Genomic DNA, 14,470 nt, shown 5'->3' on the forward strand with positions numbered 1-14,470 from the left:
CCTTCCTCCATGCTGGGATTTTGTCCTGCTTGAGCTTGTGCAAGTCTTGGCATTCTGCCATAGCTTCCGTGAATTCATACTTGCATCTTCCCTGTTGTGTCTGGAAAATGCAATATCCTTAAAGTCATCTACCACTTCTAACTTTTACAAACTCTCTACCCTCTCTTCTGTATAGCTTCCTGAGTCTCAAGGGTAGAAGTGGGATAAAGATATCCCACTCAAGGCTGAGCATCCCAAAGTCTTTCTTTGTCCAGTTGTAGGTCTCTGTGTAAATTATCATCTTCTGTAAGAAGGCTCTCTGATGAGGGTTGGGTGATACATTGATCTACGGGTATAGCATTATGTTATTGGGAGTTATTTTATTGCTATGTTCCTTTAGCAGAATAATAGTACTACATTTCCCCCTAGGACCCTATCTGTCTCAGGGTCTTGGTCACTTTCACGTTATCAGGGATGGGCTCCCTCTCACAAAGCAAGTCTTGAACCAATCAAAAAGTGGCATTTGTGTCACTATCGTACCAATGGGCATATCTTATATGTAGATCATTATTGCAGGTTCACAGCTGAAAGTGATTATTTTTCTTTTCTGGTAGCATGTATAGCACCTCCTAACACTCAATACTATCCAGAAGGGATGAAGATATAACCAATAGCACTGGCAATAGCCTTTAGTGTTGGGTCGGAGTCGGGGGGGGGGGGGGGGGGGGGGGGGGCACTCAATAGGTTAATCTTAAAAGTGTAATTTTTGTGAGAATATTTTTCCAGAATGAAAGGTTAGTTCTTGTCTCAGACGTGTTAACCATTCTGACTTATCATTCACGCCCCATGTGAAGCACATCCAGATCAGATGCATGCTTTCTCATTCCGCATACGGCTGCAGAGTGAAGTTCTGCATTCCCCAGTAGTGTGCTGCCAAGCCTGGTGTGAAGCAGATAGCCATCATATCCGGCCCTCCTGCAGTCTAAGTAAAACTCCCACAGACGGCCCAACACACTTACACACAGTGCATCTCTGTACGGCCACATGACCCTGCACTTCAGCTCAGTAAGGAAGGACCCACACACACCTTCAGAAGCAGTTTATTCATAGGTGTATTTCTGAGACCACTCTGTTAAGCTATAGTTCAGTAAAATAGCTGCCTTCAGCTTAGCTTTCCTTGTCTCCAGGGAATATTTCAGTTCTTCCATTGTTAGTCCACTTTCCTTTAGGCTTCTCACGAAGTTCTCCATGGCACTGCAAAGGTCCACACTCTCCTGAAAGGCAAGCTAAGGAAAAGAGAGCTTTTAGAGCTACACCTGGGGCTACTGTGTAACCAATATGCTGCAAACCCAAGGAACTGCCACCCGGATCAGAATCCTCAACATCATCAGTCATTTAGACGTTCTGGCTTAAATATAATCATGGATATTTCTCAAGGGATAATAATACGGGCTAAAGCTGGCCTGAAGGAAAATAAGTGTGTTCAGATCTATTGGAACCGAGACCTGGAGCAGCTTCTCACAGCAGGCAGTGCTTACAGATCTCAGGCCCTGAGTATACCTTGCTGTAAATGTCAAGTGAGGCAATACACCCCATAACAATCTTCTCGAGGTGTTTGTGATGATGGTGATTAGTGGGAACATTCTTATCTGGAGTGGCTCGGCATCTTGTGAGGCCCCTTCTACAATGAGGTCAAGGTTAACCCATCTAAAAGTATTACCTAGCACTGAGCAGACAGCCACTGAGCACATGCTAAGAGTCATGTCAGGCTGAGACTACAGCTAAGAACCAAACGGACAACAACACCCCCAACTTACAATTGCTTTCTCCAGTGCCATCTGTTCAGCTGGTTTACAGGCTTCCTGGATGGGCTCACAGGTAGGATAGGAGCTGTCCCACTCCCCATCGGTGCATTGCAGCCTCTCGACGCCCACTAGGCGGTACCTGGAGATGTTAGAACAACCCTCAGTCTCTGGGTCTTCAAAGCTGGGCAATGGAGGCTGGTTCTGTGTAGCTGTATTTGAGCACTTCAAACCTGCCCCTTAGCGCATGCTTACATTGTGTCATTCTAACACAGCAGCCACGAAGTAGAGTAGCTCTCCTGAAATGGGGAACAGACCCAGGGAACGGGTCAACCTAGAATAACATGGAGGGTCGTGAGAACTTCAGAGGTGCTGTAGTGGGGTGGGGGAGGAAGAGCTTGATCACTCATAACTTGAACAGGCAGATGCAGGCGAATGTACTAATGGAGCGCAGCGGTGTGTGATCAGAAAAACATAAACACAAACAAACAACAAAAGGTGATATAAAACTGAGAGTGGGACTCAAAGGCTGGTATTGTCATATGACTCAGATTAAGGCAAGAGAAAGAAAGGGCAAGAGACCCTCAGGGAGGGAGACCAGACCATCTGAAGACAATGTTTTAAGGGTCTAAACGCTAAATCATTACTTCTTAATGTTTTAAGGCGTCTGCTCTTGGATTCTGTGGGAAATATTCTGCTGTCCATTTCGGAGGCAGCTGGATCAGCCCTGTTCTTACAGGGGTTCTGTAGAACGTAGGCCTATGTGCTGATGTGGGAGGGGAGCGTCTCTTTCCTCTGAAGACAGTAGCAGAGAAGGAAGATACAGCCAGGTACCATACCTATGAGACATTGTCCAACTTCCCTCTGTTCCCTCTGCACACAGATGCTACTCTGCCTGAGCATGGTGCAGAACCCTGTTTCTGCCCTGATGGTACCAAAGGGTTGCTTGGAAATAAAAGAAGTCTAAACTCCCATTGAGTCCTCCAAGCTCTTTTTTTTTTTTTTTTTTTGGCATCTTTTTAAAAAATTATTCATTTAATCAATTTACAGCCTGATCACAGCCCGCTCCCTCCTTTCCTCCCAGTCCCACCCTCACAGCCCCCTCCCCTCACACGGCTTCTCTCTCTCTTAGTACTGCAGCAGCAGCAGTCAGCCACGGCAATGTAATTGTGGAGCTACTGCCAATATGGCTAACTACTGCCATTAAGTATACTTGCCCTAACTCAAAAGACATCCCCATGTCAAGCCAAGGGAAATACAGTTGTCTATGGAGGAATTACAGTCATATTGTGTGTGTGTGTGTGTGTGTGTGTGTGTGTGTGTGTGTGTGTGTGTGTGTGTATGGGAAAAAATCCCCATGCCAAGGGACTTGTCATGAACACACTGTGTGTGCTCTGACTTTTTCTGCTGCTTACAATGACTTGCCCCGGGTACCTCCAGTCAGGAATGAGCTCTGATATTCATGTGGTTGGTTGCTACGCTATGCTGACAAATACAGAAAGGAGCTCAGATGTGACAGATTCAGTGGAGACAGAGGCAAAATACAGGCGTGTGCTACACTCAGAATATAAAAGAAGGCTGCCAAGGAAAGGTCTCCCAAATACAGACAGCCTTAACTAATCTTAGTGAGTGCACCCCCTCACCTCCCCCCACCCCCCTCCCCGCCGCCAAAACAACATAGGAATAGAAGAGAACCCTGTTGGAAATAAGGAGTTTGGTGGGAGCGGGAGAGATGAATGAGAGGTTATGGAGGGGGTGACTGAAGTACATTATTGTTAGACAATACAATTTTGAAAAGTAGACAAGCAGCCAAATGTGGGCAATACAACTTTGCAAATCATTCCCTTAGGAAGAGACTCCAACTCTTATTCCTGAAAGGCAGTGTGTACCTTTAGAACTCTGGGACAGGTGCCCATGTATGTGAGTGTGGGGGTGGGCAGAAAGGGGAAAACTGGGCCCATTCTCCAGTTGGAAATGCCATGAGAGAAGAGAGGCTTCCCCAAGCAATCTGCACTGCCTGCCTCACACAGTACAGTGAGGCTCTGGTTCTGGGGAAAACAATAACTAGGGACCTGGTTCAAGGTTCCACATCCCTGAAACAGACTCCTCATACAGCGTTGGCTACATATTGGTCCTCTGTAAGAGACTATGCCAATACCTATTGGGGCCAACTATACACTTATACATAGAAACCCAGCTGTGTTTAAGAACCATTTAAGAGAAACTTAGAGCTCTAGTGGACAGACAGCCCTGTGCTCACTTTGAGACTTGGACATATGCCCTCAAAGGTGCATGCCATAAGCCCTGAATATACTGTGGGAGTGGACATATTATAGGAAAAGTGCTTGCAAATCACCATGGGAAACTTTGGTTAAGGTGCATAGAAAACAAACATGTCTTGGCCAAAAAGCCAATCTTGAGAAGCTACACCAGTGGTACCACTAACTCCAGGGTCACATACCAGTACTTTCTAAGGATATGGGAGAGCACCAAGAGATCACAAAAACAATCTATTAGCTGATATGTAATCCCTTTACTTTGTTGTCATGCCCTAAGGAAAAGCCTGATGGGACATAGCTTAAGACAGCAGGTTGCTGGGAATTAAATAAGGTGTATTTGGCTATACTTAACATTGCTCTATTGTTAATTAGACCATCACCACTATGTTCTGTGTACTGGATTTGGGCAATTATTTCTTCATCTCTGATATAGTGCTTGAAAGGCAAGAATATTTTGCCTTTATCCCGGAAAGCATCAGTGGACTTTCACCATGTTGCCTCAGGGTTATTTACACAGACTCACACTATGCCATGGGATAACAATACATGACATAGCAGAATGGGCCAAACCAATGACTGTTCAAATATTGCATTACACTGATCAGACATTAATCCAGACAAGGTCCAAGGATTGTTTATGAAGTATTTGAGTGTTGTCTGTTAGAACAAAATGAAAGTACTGCCACAGACAGAACAGACAAGGTGCAGGCTTTCCTGCTTTCTACATGATTAAGCAAATATAGAAATTTGTGGGGCTGCTTGGCTACTAGAGGGCTTCCACCCCATACCTGGCCCTTCCCACCTAAGGCTACTCTACAATTCACATAGAAAGCAAGAGGTAAGGGCAGGATGGGAGCTCATTCCATGGCATTGGAGGAAGCAAAACAAGCTGTCAATCAAGTACAGGGTATACAGATAGTTAACACCCCCTAAGGAGCTAACCATGTATGCGTCTGTTGAAAAAAACAATGGTGTGCTACTTATGAAGTCTTAATAACCACAAAACCCATTCACCTAGAAGCTGTAGTCAAGATACTGACTCCTTACCCTCTGGAGGCCAAATGCTTTAGTTGTAGATTAAGCCACAGGTGGGGACAGTGCTGATGAGTACTTTGGTTAAGTGAGAATATCTTAGACAGAAAGGGTAGATACCACATCTCCCTCAGTAGAGAGCTCTGATAGTTTCGGTACCCCATTAACTATCAGGCAGAAGAAGGAGTGGTTGTGCCTAATAAAATGTTGGACCACCACTCATTGGTGAAGGGAGGCCAGGCAACTATAAATTGGTGGATCAGCAAAATGAAATCAACCCTAACAGAGGGCAGTACCTATGACTTAAACAGAAAGCGTTTGTGTTGATGAAGGTCTAGTTTACAGCAGTCAGTTGATCAAACTCTATTCATTTCTACTACTCTATTTTTAGTTTGTATATTATAGCATTTAGACTACAAATTAAATGGGCAAGTCTCTTTAGCCAGACAGAAATTGGCTCCTATCAGATCAAGCTGAAGAAACACAATACCTTATGGTACCCTAGAAGGTCCCAACCACTGTTATGTCTACCATGCTAGGAAAATGGTCTAACTATTAAACTGTGCCCTATAGCAGGGATTTCTTACAAAGAAACATATTAGATAAACAAACGGCAATTGCATCTCCCTGTAGTAGTATCATTTTCCTTTCTGTCCCCTGAGTCCCAGCCTGACCAAATGTTATCCTAGGTCCTAGCAGCTCTTCTGATACAAGGCCACACCATAGCATGTATCTCACCCCGTGGTACAAACATTCCTCTCTTATTATCTACTAAATATTCTTGTTTCTCCTAAGCAGGCAGCAGGGACCCCATTCCTCCATTTGGGCTAACACTGGTTTTCGCCATGCTAATAATGGTTGGTCCCCATAGACTCATGTGTTTGAATGCTTGGCTCATAAGCAGTGGCTCTATTAGATGTGGCCTTATTGGAGTAGGTGTGGCCTTGCTGGAGAAAGAGTGTCACTGTGAAGGCAGGCTTTGTGGTCTTACATATGCACAAGCTCTACTCAATGTGGAAGAATGGATGAAAAGATCATGGTGGTTCACCTGGCCAATGCAAATGGTGGGGGCTGGCTGTTCTGTAAGTGGATAGCCAATAGAATACTATCCTCCTGACCTGGAATCAATGCTACCAACAAGTGAGACTTCCAAACTGTAAGCCAACCTGTCATTCCAATGGTCACATGCTGTTCTCCCTGCCAGCAGACCTCTTAACCTTGTCTCTCTTGTGTTGGGAGGTTATACTGGCTCTGTCACATCTGGATGTGATGTGTGCCTAGGGCCTTGTCTCAGTGCATATGTGGAAGACACAGAGTGAAACATGAGCGAAAGGCATAACAAGAGCACCAACTCTGAAGGGAGGAAGAGGATCTGAGGCAGTCACACACAGCAGCTATGTTCTTGCAGGCGTTCCCACAGACTACTGGCCATTTCCCCGCTTTGCAGAGGATGAGACAGACAAGGAAGGTAAGGCCTAATAGACAAGCAGAGCGCAGCCATGAGAAGCTCCCATTTCCCTCTGTTCCCTCCATGTGTAGCTGCTGCTCCAGTGATGCAGACCTTGTGTGTCCTGGCCTGCTGCCGCTGGGGACTTGTTTGATGATAAAAGGCATTCAACTCCCACTGGGTCCTCTGGATTCTTTCTTTGGTATCTTGAAATAGTTCTCATTCTTGAGGCTTTAGGAGCTTTGGGTTTGCATAATGGTTGTTTAGAAATCAGGTATTTTGAATAACTGAGAAGAAATGAATACTTTCACTCTCGTGGTGGTTTGAATGAAATGTCCCCTATAGTCTCCAGCACTTAAATACTTCATCCCCAATTGGTGGTAGTGGGGGGGGGGGAAGGTTTAGGAGGTGTGGCCTTGTTGGAGGAGGTGTGTTGCTAGAGGGGACCTTTGAGAGTTTAAAGCCCATGCTCTTGGCTTAGTGCCTGCAGTTTAAGATGTGAGCTCTCTGTTTGCTGCTCCAGCCACCATACATCTGCTGTCATAACAGTAACGGACTTTTATCCCTCAGGGACCATAAACCCAGCTCACTGCTTCCTTCTATACATCGCTTTGGTCACGGTGTTTTATCACAGCAGCAGAAAAGTAACTACCACAACTACGGTGAAAAGGGGTAGTCTACAAGGTGTCTGCTTTCTGGATATTGGAGAGAGCTAGTGAGCTAAAGATTTCAAAAACTGAGTGAGCTAGAACCCGACAGCAGTAGGAAATGGGATTAGGTAGACACAGACAGCCATTATCCAAAGTCATACAGCCGGACAGCCCTGTTTGAAGGCCACGCACTTACCCGTCTTCACAGAAATAATTAACAACAGATCCCGAAGTGAAAGTCTCTTCTTCAAAATAGCCATGGGCAGGAATCACAGGAGGTTCACAGTCTGCTAAGGGAAAGACACACTGGCATGAGATCTGTGAGAGCTGGGTGCAATCAATGGACAGTGCTCCTTACACTGTGTGTGCACCAGAGTCTGCATCTTCACAACAGTAAGCGTGAGACCCGGGAGCATGTTCTTTCTCATGAAAAGCACAACTGCCCACAGAAAGGACTCTTACCTCAGTTCATCCCCCGAGTTACAAGGAACTGGGGAATCCCTGACTGGCAGAACTCAAGGAACAGATCTACCTGCCAACTGGTAGAGAGCAAGGAAAGGCAAACTAGGGTTGAAGGTGTAGCCCAGCTGATAGAGTGCCTGCCCAGCATGCAGGAAGCCCTGGGTCTGATCACCAGCATCAGATAACAGGAATGCACCTATAATCTCAGCACTCAGGCAGTGGAGGCAGGAAGATCAGAAGTTGGGAGAGGTGGCGAGGGGAAAGGAAGAGAGGTGAGAGGAAAAAGGGGGTCATAGGGGAAGGAGAATTAACTCAGCAAGACAGGAGGTAAAGGTTTTATTTTGGCTTGGACACTAATACGGCACCAAAAGCACTTTCACCCCAGAGTGGCAATACTAAACAGTACTTACTGCTTCGGCAGATGGGAAAGGGAGGTGCCCAGGTGTGGTCTTCTAAGCACTGGCTCCAGTTGCTTCCCTTGAGTATGTAACCATCATTGCACCTAAACATGATTTTGTCACTTGCATTCACAGGCCCAGAATAACTGATATTGCCATTTTCCAGTACAGGGTTGGGACAGTGGCCCACTGAAGAAGAGAACAGTCAGAGCTCTAAGAGGCGCGGAAGAAATATGCCACACTTCCCCAGGCTTCAGAAGACAATGGTAAACCAGAACTTAATGGTGCACACATATGTAACAGGACAGCTATGTACTACCAAGCCATACCAATGCAGGATGAGTAAAGACCAAGGTGCCATAACTGTGGATAAAAAGCTCCTTAGACTCAGGAAGTTCTAAAGAAAAAGCCTCAGCAAGTAAACCGCTAAGAAGCATCAGCAACTTCCTGAACCTCACCAGACATGCAAGGCTTCCTTCTCTACGATTATCTAAGCAGCAAGGACTTCTGGGAGCGGCTCAGACCAGCTGAGTGGCCCGGGAAAGATTTTTCAACCTACTGAGTTTGCCTGCACATTGTGCGGGGAGTTGTATAAATTGCCAGCTTTTAGGAGCCATCACAGATGCTGGGGTGGGCTTTTGGTGATACAGCTGTTTTGGGGTCATGTCTGCTCCTGTAACCCCTCACACATACTTCTGTAAACAACTCCAATAAACTTATCAACTCACCAGGTTGGACTTTGGTAATTTTCTTAACTTTGGTCTGTCATCAGTCCTTATCTGGGATGGGGAGACATTTTCCATGTGTCCCCAGGAATAGTGTCATACAACATGGTCCTACACAAGAACAACATGACTGCCAACTGTTCTACACATAATGAAGCACATAGTCAGTTATTACCAGTAACATGCTTATTGTACTGCCTATGTCTCTAGCAAGTCTGTCCTTTTCTTTCACCTAGACAAATCCGTATTTATTCACTTCTTACTTTCTTTTTAGCTACACATTTCTTTTTGTTGTTGTTTTGTTTTGTTTTTTTGTTTTTCAACTTTTTTTTTAAATTTTTTATTATTAATTTATTCTTGTTACATCTCAATGGTTATCCCATCCCTTGTGTCCTCCCATTCTTCCCTCCCTCCCCTTTTCCCCTTATTCATTTCATCTGTTTCTTTCTTGTAGAAAAAAAAAAACAGGAGTTAATGGAGAGGGCTGTAAGTTTTTTTTTAGGCAAAAGAGACTTTAAAATATTGTGTATGCATAAGATTAACACAGTTTTTAAAAAATACTACTAACAAAAAAAGACTTGGAAGAATTATGCTCTGCCGTTAGAGAAGATAACACAATGAGTTTTGTAACCTGGAGCAAGTCACTTGAATGTTACTTCTCACATGTGCAAATTGAGAATATATTTTTTTCCTAGTTTAGAAGCTACATGATGGCCAGGCAATGGTGGTGTACCTGAAAGCCCAGCAACTGGCAGGGGGTTGCAAGTTCCAGGTCACTAGGGGCTACATATCAAATTCTCTAGACCAACATGATGGGCCACTGTCACAAGATCCTGTCTCAGAGGCACCTGGGAGAATGTTTACAATTTTAATGTGCTCTACAGGAAGCAGGATATAAAAGAATACAGTGGATGACAATAAAAAAAATTTAACCTCACTGTCAATGAATCTTTAAAGTAATAAAAACATTTTAAATGCCATATTCTGTATGTCTCTGAGGTTTCTGAAGACTTTAACTTTTACCCTATCTTTCTATAGAATCATACCTATCTGTTGCACCTAAGACGTATGTATATTCCTGTGATAAAAATAGACTAGTAATTGATACACAATTAACTTGTATAACTTATTTATCCAAAATAGCCTGAAATAGCACTTTCAAAGTATTAGAAGTAAACCTCATGTTAGTTATTTGGGTACAATACCACATAGTAGTATATGAAGAAAAATCTTAAATTTGAATTCTGTATCACTGTACCTAAAATTAAACTTATTTTGCATCTATATACAAAATTCTATACCAGTGAATTAAAAATAAGCTTGTGAGTGACAATTAAGGCATTAAGTTGAGTAGATTCACTAATCTACTTTTTGTTCTATCTTCCATATATATATTTTTTTCTATGTTCCCCCTTCTATATTTTCAGCCCCTATCTCCAAACCTAAGATAAAGGAAAAACGAGATATCCCTGAGTCCAACCTTGTTTTCCCTCTTAATAAGACCAATAACTTATAACCAACTCCTATTGAATATAACCCTCTACTGCCCAAGAAAGCAACCAAAAACCTACCTGACACCCCCCCCCCCTTAAATGAAATGGGGTATTGTTCTCTTAAGGTTTCTTCTGGCTGATTTGGGACAGATAATAGCTTTGTAGGGGCCCAAATAAAATTGTGGAAATGGTTAAACAAGCTAGGAATAGCATTTGTGGTCCAGTTTTGAGACAGGTTAACTCCTGGCAACACCCAGCATACCTCAAAGAGGACGGTGAGCATCAAAGAACCTCCTAATGGAGATACCTTCAAATGTGGAAAACAAACCATTGGGCAAAATGACCTCATTCTACCACAGACAGAATTCTGCCTAAAAAAGGCCAAGCTTGGAAGCAGGCAGAGTTGACGGCCAGATTCTGCCAAGACAGGGTAAGCAAGTCCTCAATAGTTCCTGTCTCACAAATATGTCTGTCAGATATATTGGGCCAGAAGGCTGAAGATGATGCTCCAACATTATAGAGAGTTTTGAGTGACTGTTCAGGCAGCAAACTGTCTCTGTCATCATCTCATTCGGGAAGCTGCTAACCTGCACCGCCTGTATACTCAGGTTATTAATTTTATTCCTTTGAAGCCCAGATAGTTTAGTTTTACAATGAAGCTTAGTTGTTTAGGGGTTAAGATGTTTTTAGGTCCAGATAGATGTTTTAAGTTGATAGAGATGAGATATGATAGATATTGATTTACATTCAGAATTTTAGACAAACCAAGATAGGAAAGATGTTTTCTTCAAGGCTGCTAAATACAAATAGCCAAAACACTTAAGAATGTAACATTTATATAATTCCTGATTGTTTCATGGTTCTTCTTCCTATAGGTAGTTTATTGTATATATCTGTAATAATATAAATGTATATGTAAAAATTTTTAAATATTTAATAAAAAAATATTTTAATGAAAAACAAAACAAAACAACCAAACCAACTCACAGCGGCACTCAGGGACGGAGACATTCCATTCCTTTGAGGAATCGAAGACCAAAGACTGCTTTCCTACCAAGTGGTAGCCTTTGATACAAACGTAAACCCCCAGAATCTGTCCTTCTACTTCCTCTGCAACAAATACACTATTGTCCACTGGAGGAAGTTCCAAACAGCTCACTATTGGAAGGAAAACAAGAAGAGAATCACTTGGCATATGACTGGCTGCAAGGGCACCCCAATGGATTCCTCCTTCCGAGCCCTTGCTGGACTAGTCCTGTCTCCTTAGCCCCTCACTTCCATTGCATGTGTATCACCATCCCCCACTCCCCAGCAATTTCTGAAGTTGTGTTTCCAAACAGACACAAGACAATGTAGTTGAATTCAGCCACAAGTTGTCCATTCCTGAACAAACAAGCAATGCCTTCTCAATATCAGTCTTACAGTCTCTAATAGCTGAAGTCTCAGGATTTTGAAATTGCCACTTTTTGGGATCCCAGAATTAAAAGAAGTCAGCAACGCCCACCCATCTCAGAGAACAAGATCATCATCAATGATCATCACCATCAACTAAGCCCCCAATGAGTATGGAACATATACCTTAAGAACTTTCAATAAATATTATGTGAGTTTCATCAAAACCCTACACAGAATGCCTCATCAACCAGAGTGACATATCTTGTATGGAAATTCTACTTACCATCTAATGCAGAAACCAGCCAATGCAGCCATATCAGACAGCACAGAATCCGACTAAGCATTTGGTGAGTGGTTACTTTACCCAGGATGGAATTAAATCCTTATTTCAGCCAAAAGCATCCTCCCAGCCACTTAATATCAGAATGACTTCCTTCTAGAGAAGGAGTTATATTTCCCCCTGGAACAAATGTGAAAAAGAACAGTCTACCCTGTAACAGGGAAAAGCAGCAGAAATAAGATGGTATATCCAGTGGCTTTGTGACCACAAAAAGATGATTAAAAAGCTGCCAGATCTAAAATGTTTAAAAAAAAAAAAACTTCCCAGTTTCTGGAAATGCAACAGTTGACTAGTCACTTTAAACTGCGGGTTGATCCTTCCCCAACAGGCATTGGCCAAACGCTCCTGCCACGACCTTGACTTCTGTCAATATTTGCCAGTGTTTACAATCCACTGCCCTACAGCTCTCTCCAACTTTGGGGACAGAGACAGGGTGCCAATCAATGGTACTTTCCCTGTAAAGACCCAACTGAGTGTCACTTCCTCCTCACTTTTCTAAGTTCTCTTCTGTGCCAGGGATCGTACCGACAGGCCAGGGACACACAGGCTGTGAATGAATGCACCAAAGCCACACGAAGGCAAAAACTGAGTTCCTCAGACACACTTCAGTCCAGCCACAGTGAGCGAGACAGAGAGACCATGTCTACCAAGAGGTATCTGAAGGGGCTGCCATTAAGGACGCCGGGCCAGGAGTTTCTCATAGGCAGTCAGCTATTGTTTCAATGTTGCAGTGTCCTGGAATACCTGAAGGCTTGTTAGAAGGAACGATCATCTTCACCTTGAGTCAGAAATGGCTCAGTATAACCGCCTGTCCCGATCCGCCATCCACATGCTGGAGCTGGAGCTCCCTATGGATTCCTAACTCTGGGAACAGTCTTCCTTGGAGGCAGCAGTGGCCTCGCTTCGAGCCCAGCCTTCTTCTGTGTGCCGAAGCATTCTTGCTCTGAATGCCTCAGTATGTTCATCCATACCACACCAGCTTCTACATATCAGCTACCCCAGGCCTGTGCTCCGTACTGAAAAATGGAAGTTCAATCATTACAGGGGAACTGAGAATTTCTTTTTGGGTTCTTAGTCTAAGAGAATTTCAAAACCAAGTCAACAAAAGGAAACTGGAAAACAATTTTATTAGTCTGAAGGAAAAACAGCCTGCAAATCTTATTAGCTACCAAGAGGAGGGAGGTGGGGAAGAGGAAGAAATAAAGCCATGTAGCATGCAATGGAGGTTGTCAAGGGGTTCCATGGGGTAAGGGTGGGATACTCCAGAGAAAGAACGAGAAATCCCAAAGTGCCTGGGAAGGCATGCTTCTACTTTGGCCCACTGGAAAGAGAGAAGGAAAAGGTGTATGTTTCTGAAAGCAGAAGAGGCCTCTGCAGTGCCTGAGAGAAGCACTGTCTACCCCAAAGGAAGTGCTTCTGCCAGAACATTACATCATTAGCAGCTACAGCTACCCTGTCCTGTATGCTACCCTATTTCATTAATTATTCCTCCCTCTCCTCAAGCAAATCAGGTGACTGACAGGTCCAACTGGTTAACTCTTAACAGAAGACAATAGTGTATGTTTTAGGAGGCTCAGAATGCCAGATCTCTACCCAGAGACAGAGCTCAGATCCTGTTTTGTTTTTTGTTTTTTATCAAGAGGAAGTGGCTTTACCATTAATAGACCTCAACAATACCCAGGAGTTTCCACCTTCTCATATCATAATTTAAATCCTATAGGGCTTGCTTTTCCAGTGCTATCAAAGAAACAAGTGGTGGTCTCAAAAGTCAACCAGGAGGGAAGAGTGTACCCTCAATGGCTTCCAAGGCTATTAATATCCCTAGCCCTGACTTAAGGAAGTATGTTAAACTTGACTTGATGGTTGCTTCCTAGAAGTGGTTTGAGTCATTACGTGGCAATCATCAGGGCAGTCATTAAATATTTGTAAGTCAATGACTAAATGTTTAGATTAGTAATAATACATAGCTGTAACAGTCCTACCAACTTTAAAATGCTAGAAGAATTTCAATTGATAGTCACTGAAAACACTACAATAGCTGGAAACACAGATGCATTTAATAACTTCAGGTTCATTTCTTTAAAAACCTTTTAAGTACATTTTGGAAAATATTACTATTTTGTGTATATGTAATGTACCAAGTGATGTCTTTTTGTATGTGAACTGAAATTTTCATTGTACCTTTTAATTAAAAATAACTTTATTTTCTTATTACAAAAGCCATATATGTTACTCAGATACTTCAGCATGGTTTTACTTAATCAAGAGAGAACTTTTCTCCAGTGAAATACACATAATAAAATCAATGAGAAAAAAATTAAAAATCTACGGTCATAACATAGCTATCATTCTTTTACATACACAGAAATTTATGCTCTACAAATTTAACTTATGGTTAACAAATTTAACTGTGGACATCAGGCTCAGGATTGGAACTACCTACACTACTAGCAGAACACCAAGAACAT

The 14,470-nt window shown here is 43.1% G+C and overlaps 1 protein-coding gene across 1 annotated transcript; it reads right to left on the reverse strand.

Annotated features, from left to right (window-relative positions):
- Nucleotides 1–1,063: 1,063 nt before the first annotated feature.
- On the reverse strand, nt 1,064–12,240 carry C4bpb (complement component 4 binding protein beta). Its single transcript, XM_051147324.1, has 6 exons — nt 11,946–12,240; nt 11,255–11,425; nt 8,062–8,238; nt 7,386–7,479; nt 1,797–1,923; nt 1,064–1,265 (listed from the first exon to the last, which is right to left on the reverse strand). Exons 1-6 carry the CDS (start codon nt 12,004–12,006, stop codon nt 1,080–1,082), a joined length of 816 nt encoding a protein of 271 aa, XP_051003281.1. The 5' UTR covers nt 12,007–12,240; the 3' UTR covers nt 1,064–1,079.
- Nucleotides 12,241–14,470: the final 2,230 nt, after the last annotated feature.

The sequence above is a fragment of the Acomys russatus genome, chromosome 6 (genome assembly GCF_903995435.1).
Source record: "Acomys russatus chromosome 6, mAcoRus1.1, whole genome shotgun sequence".
In the NCBI taxonomy this organism is placed as follows: domain Eukaryota; kingdom Metazoa; phylum Chordata; class Mammalia; order Rodentia; family Muridae; genus Acomys; species Acomys russatus.

Bases quoted from the DNA above. Each gene is read 5' to 3' on its own strand.
- C4bpb (XM_051147324.1), bottom strand. From the start codon at position 12,006: ATGCTTAGTCGGATTCTGTGCTGTCTGATATGGCTGCATTGGCTGGTT. The intron at 8,239-11,254 runs GTGAGTTGGTTT...TCTCTTCTTCAG, and splicing joins CTCCGTCCCTGAGTGCCGCT to TGGGCCACTGTCCCAACCCT. The intron at 1,266-1,796 runs GTAAGTTGGGGG...TCTTTTCCTTAG, and splicing joins TGGCACTGGAGAAAGCAATT to CTTGCCTTTCAGGAGAGTGT.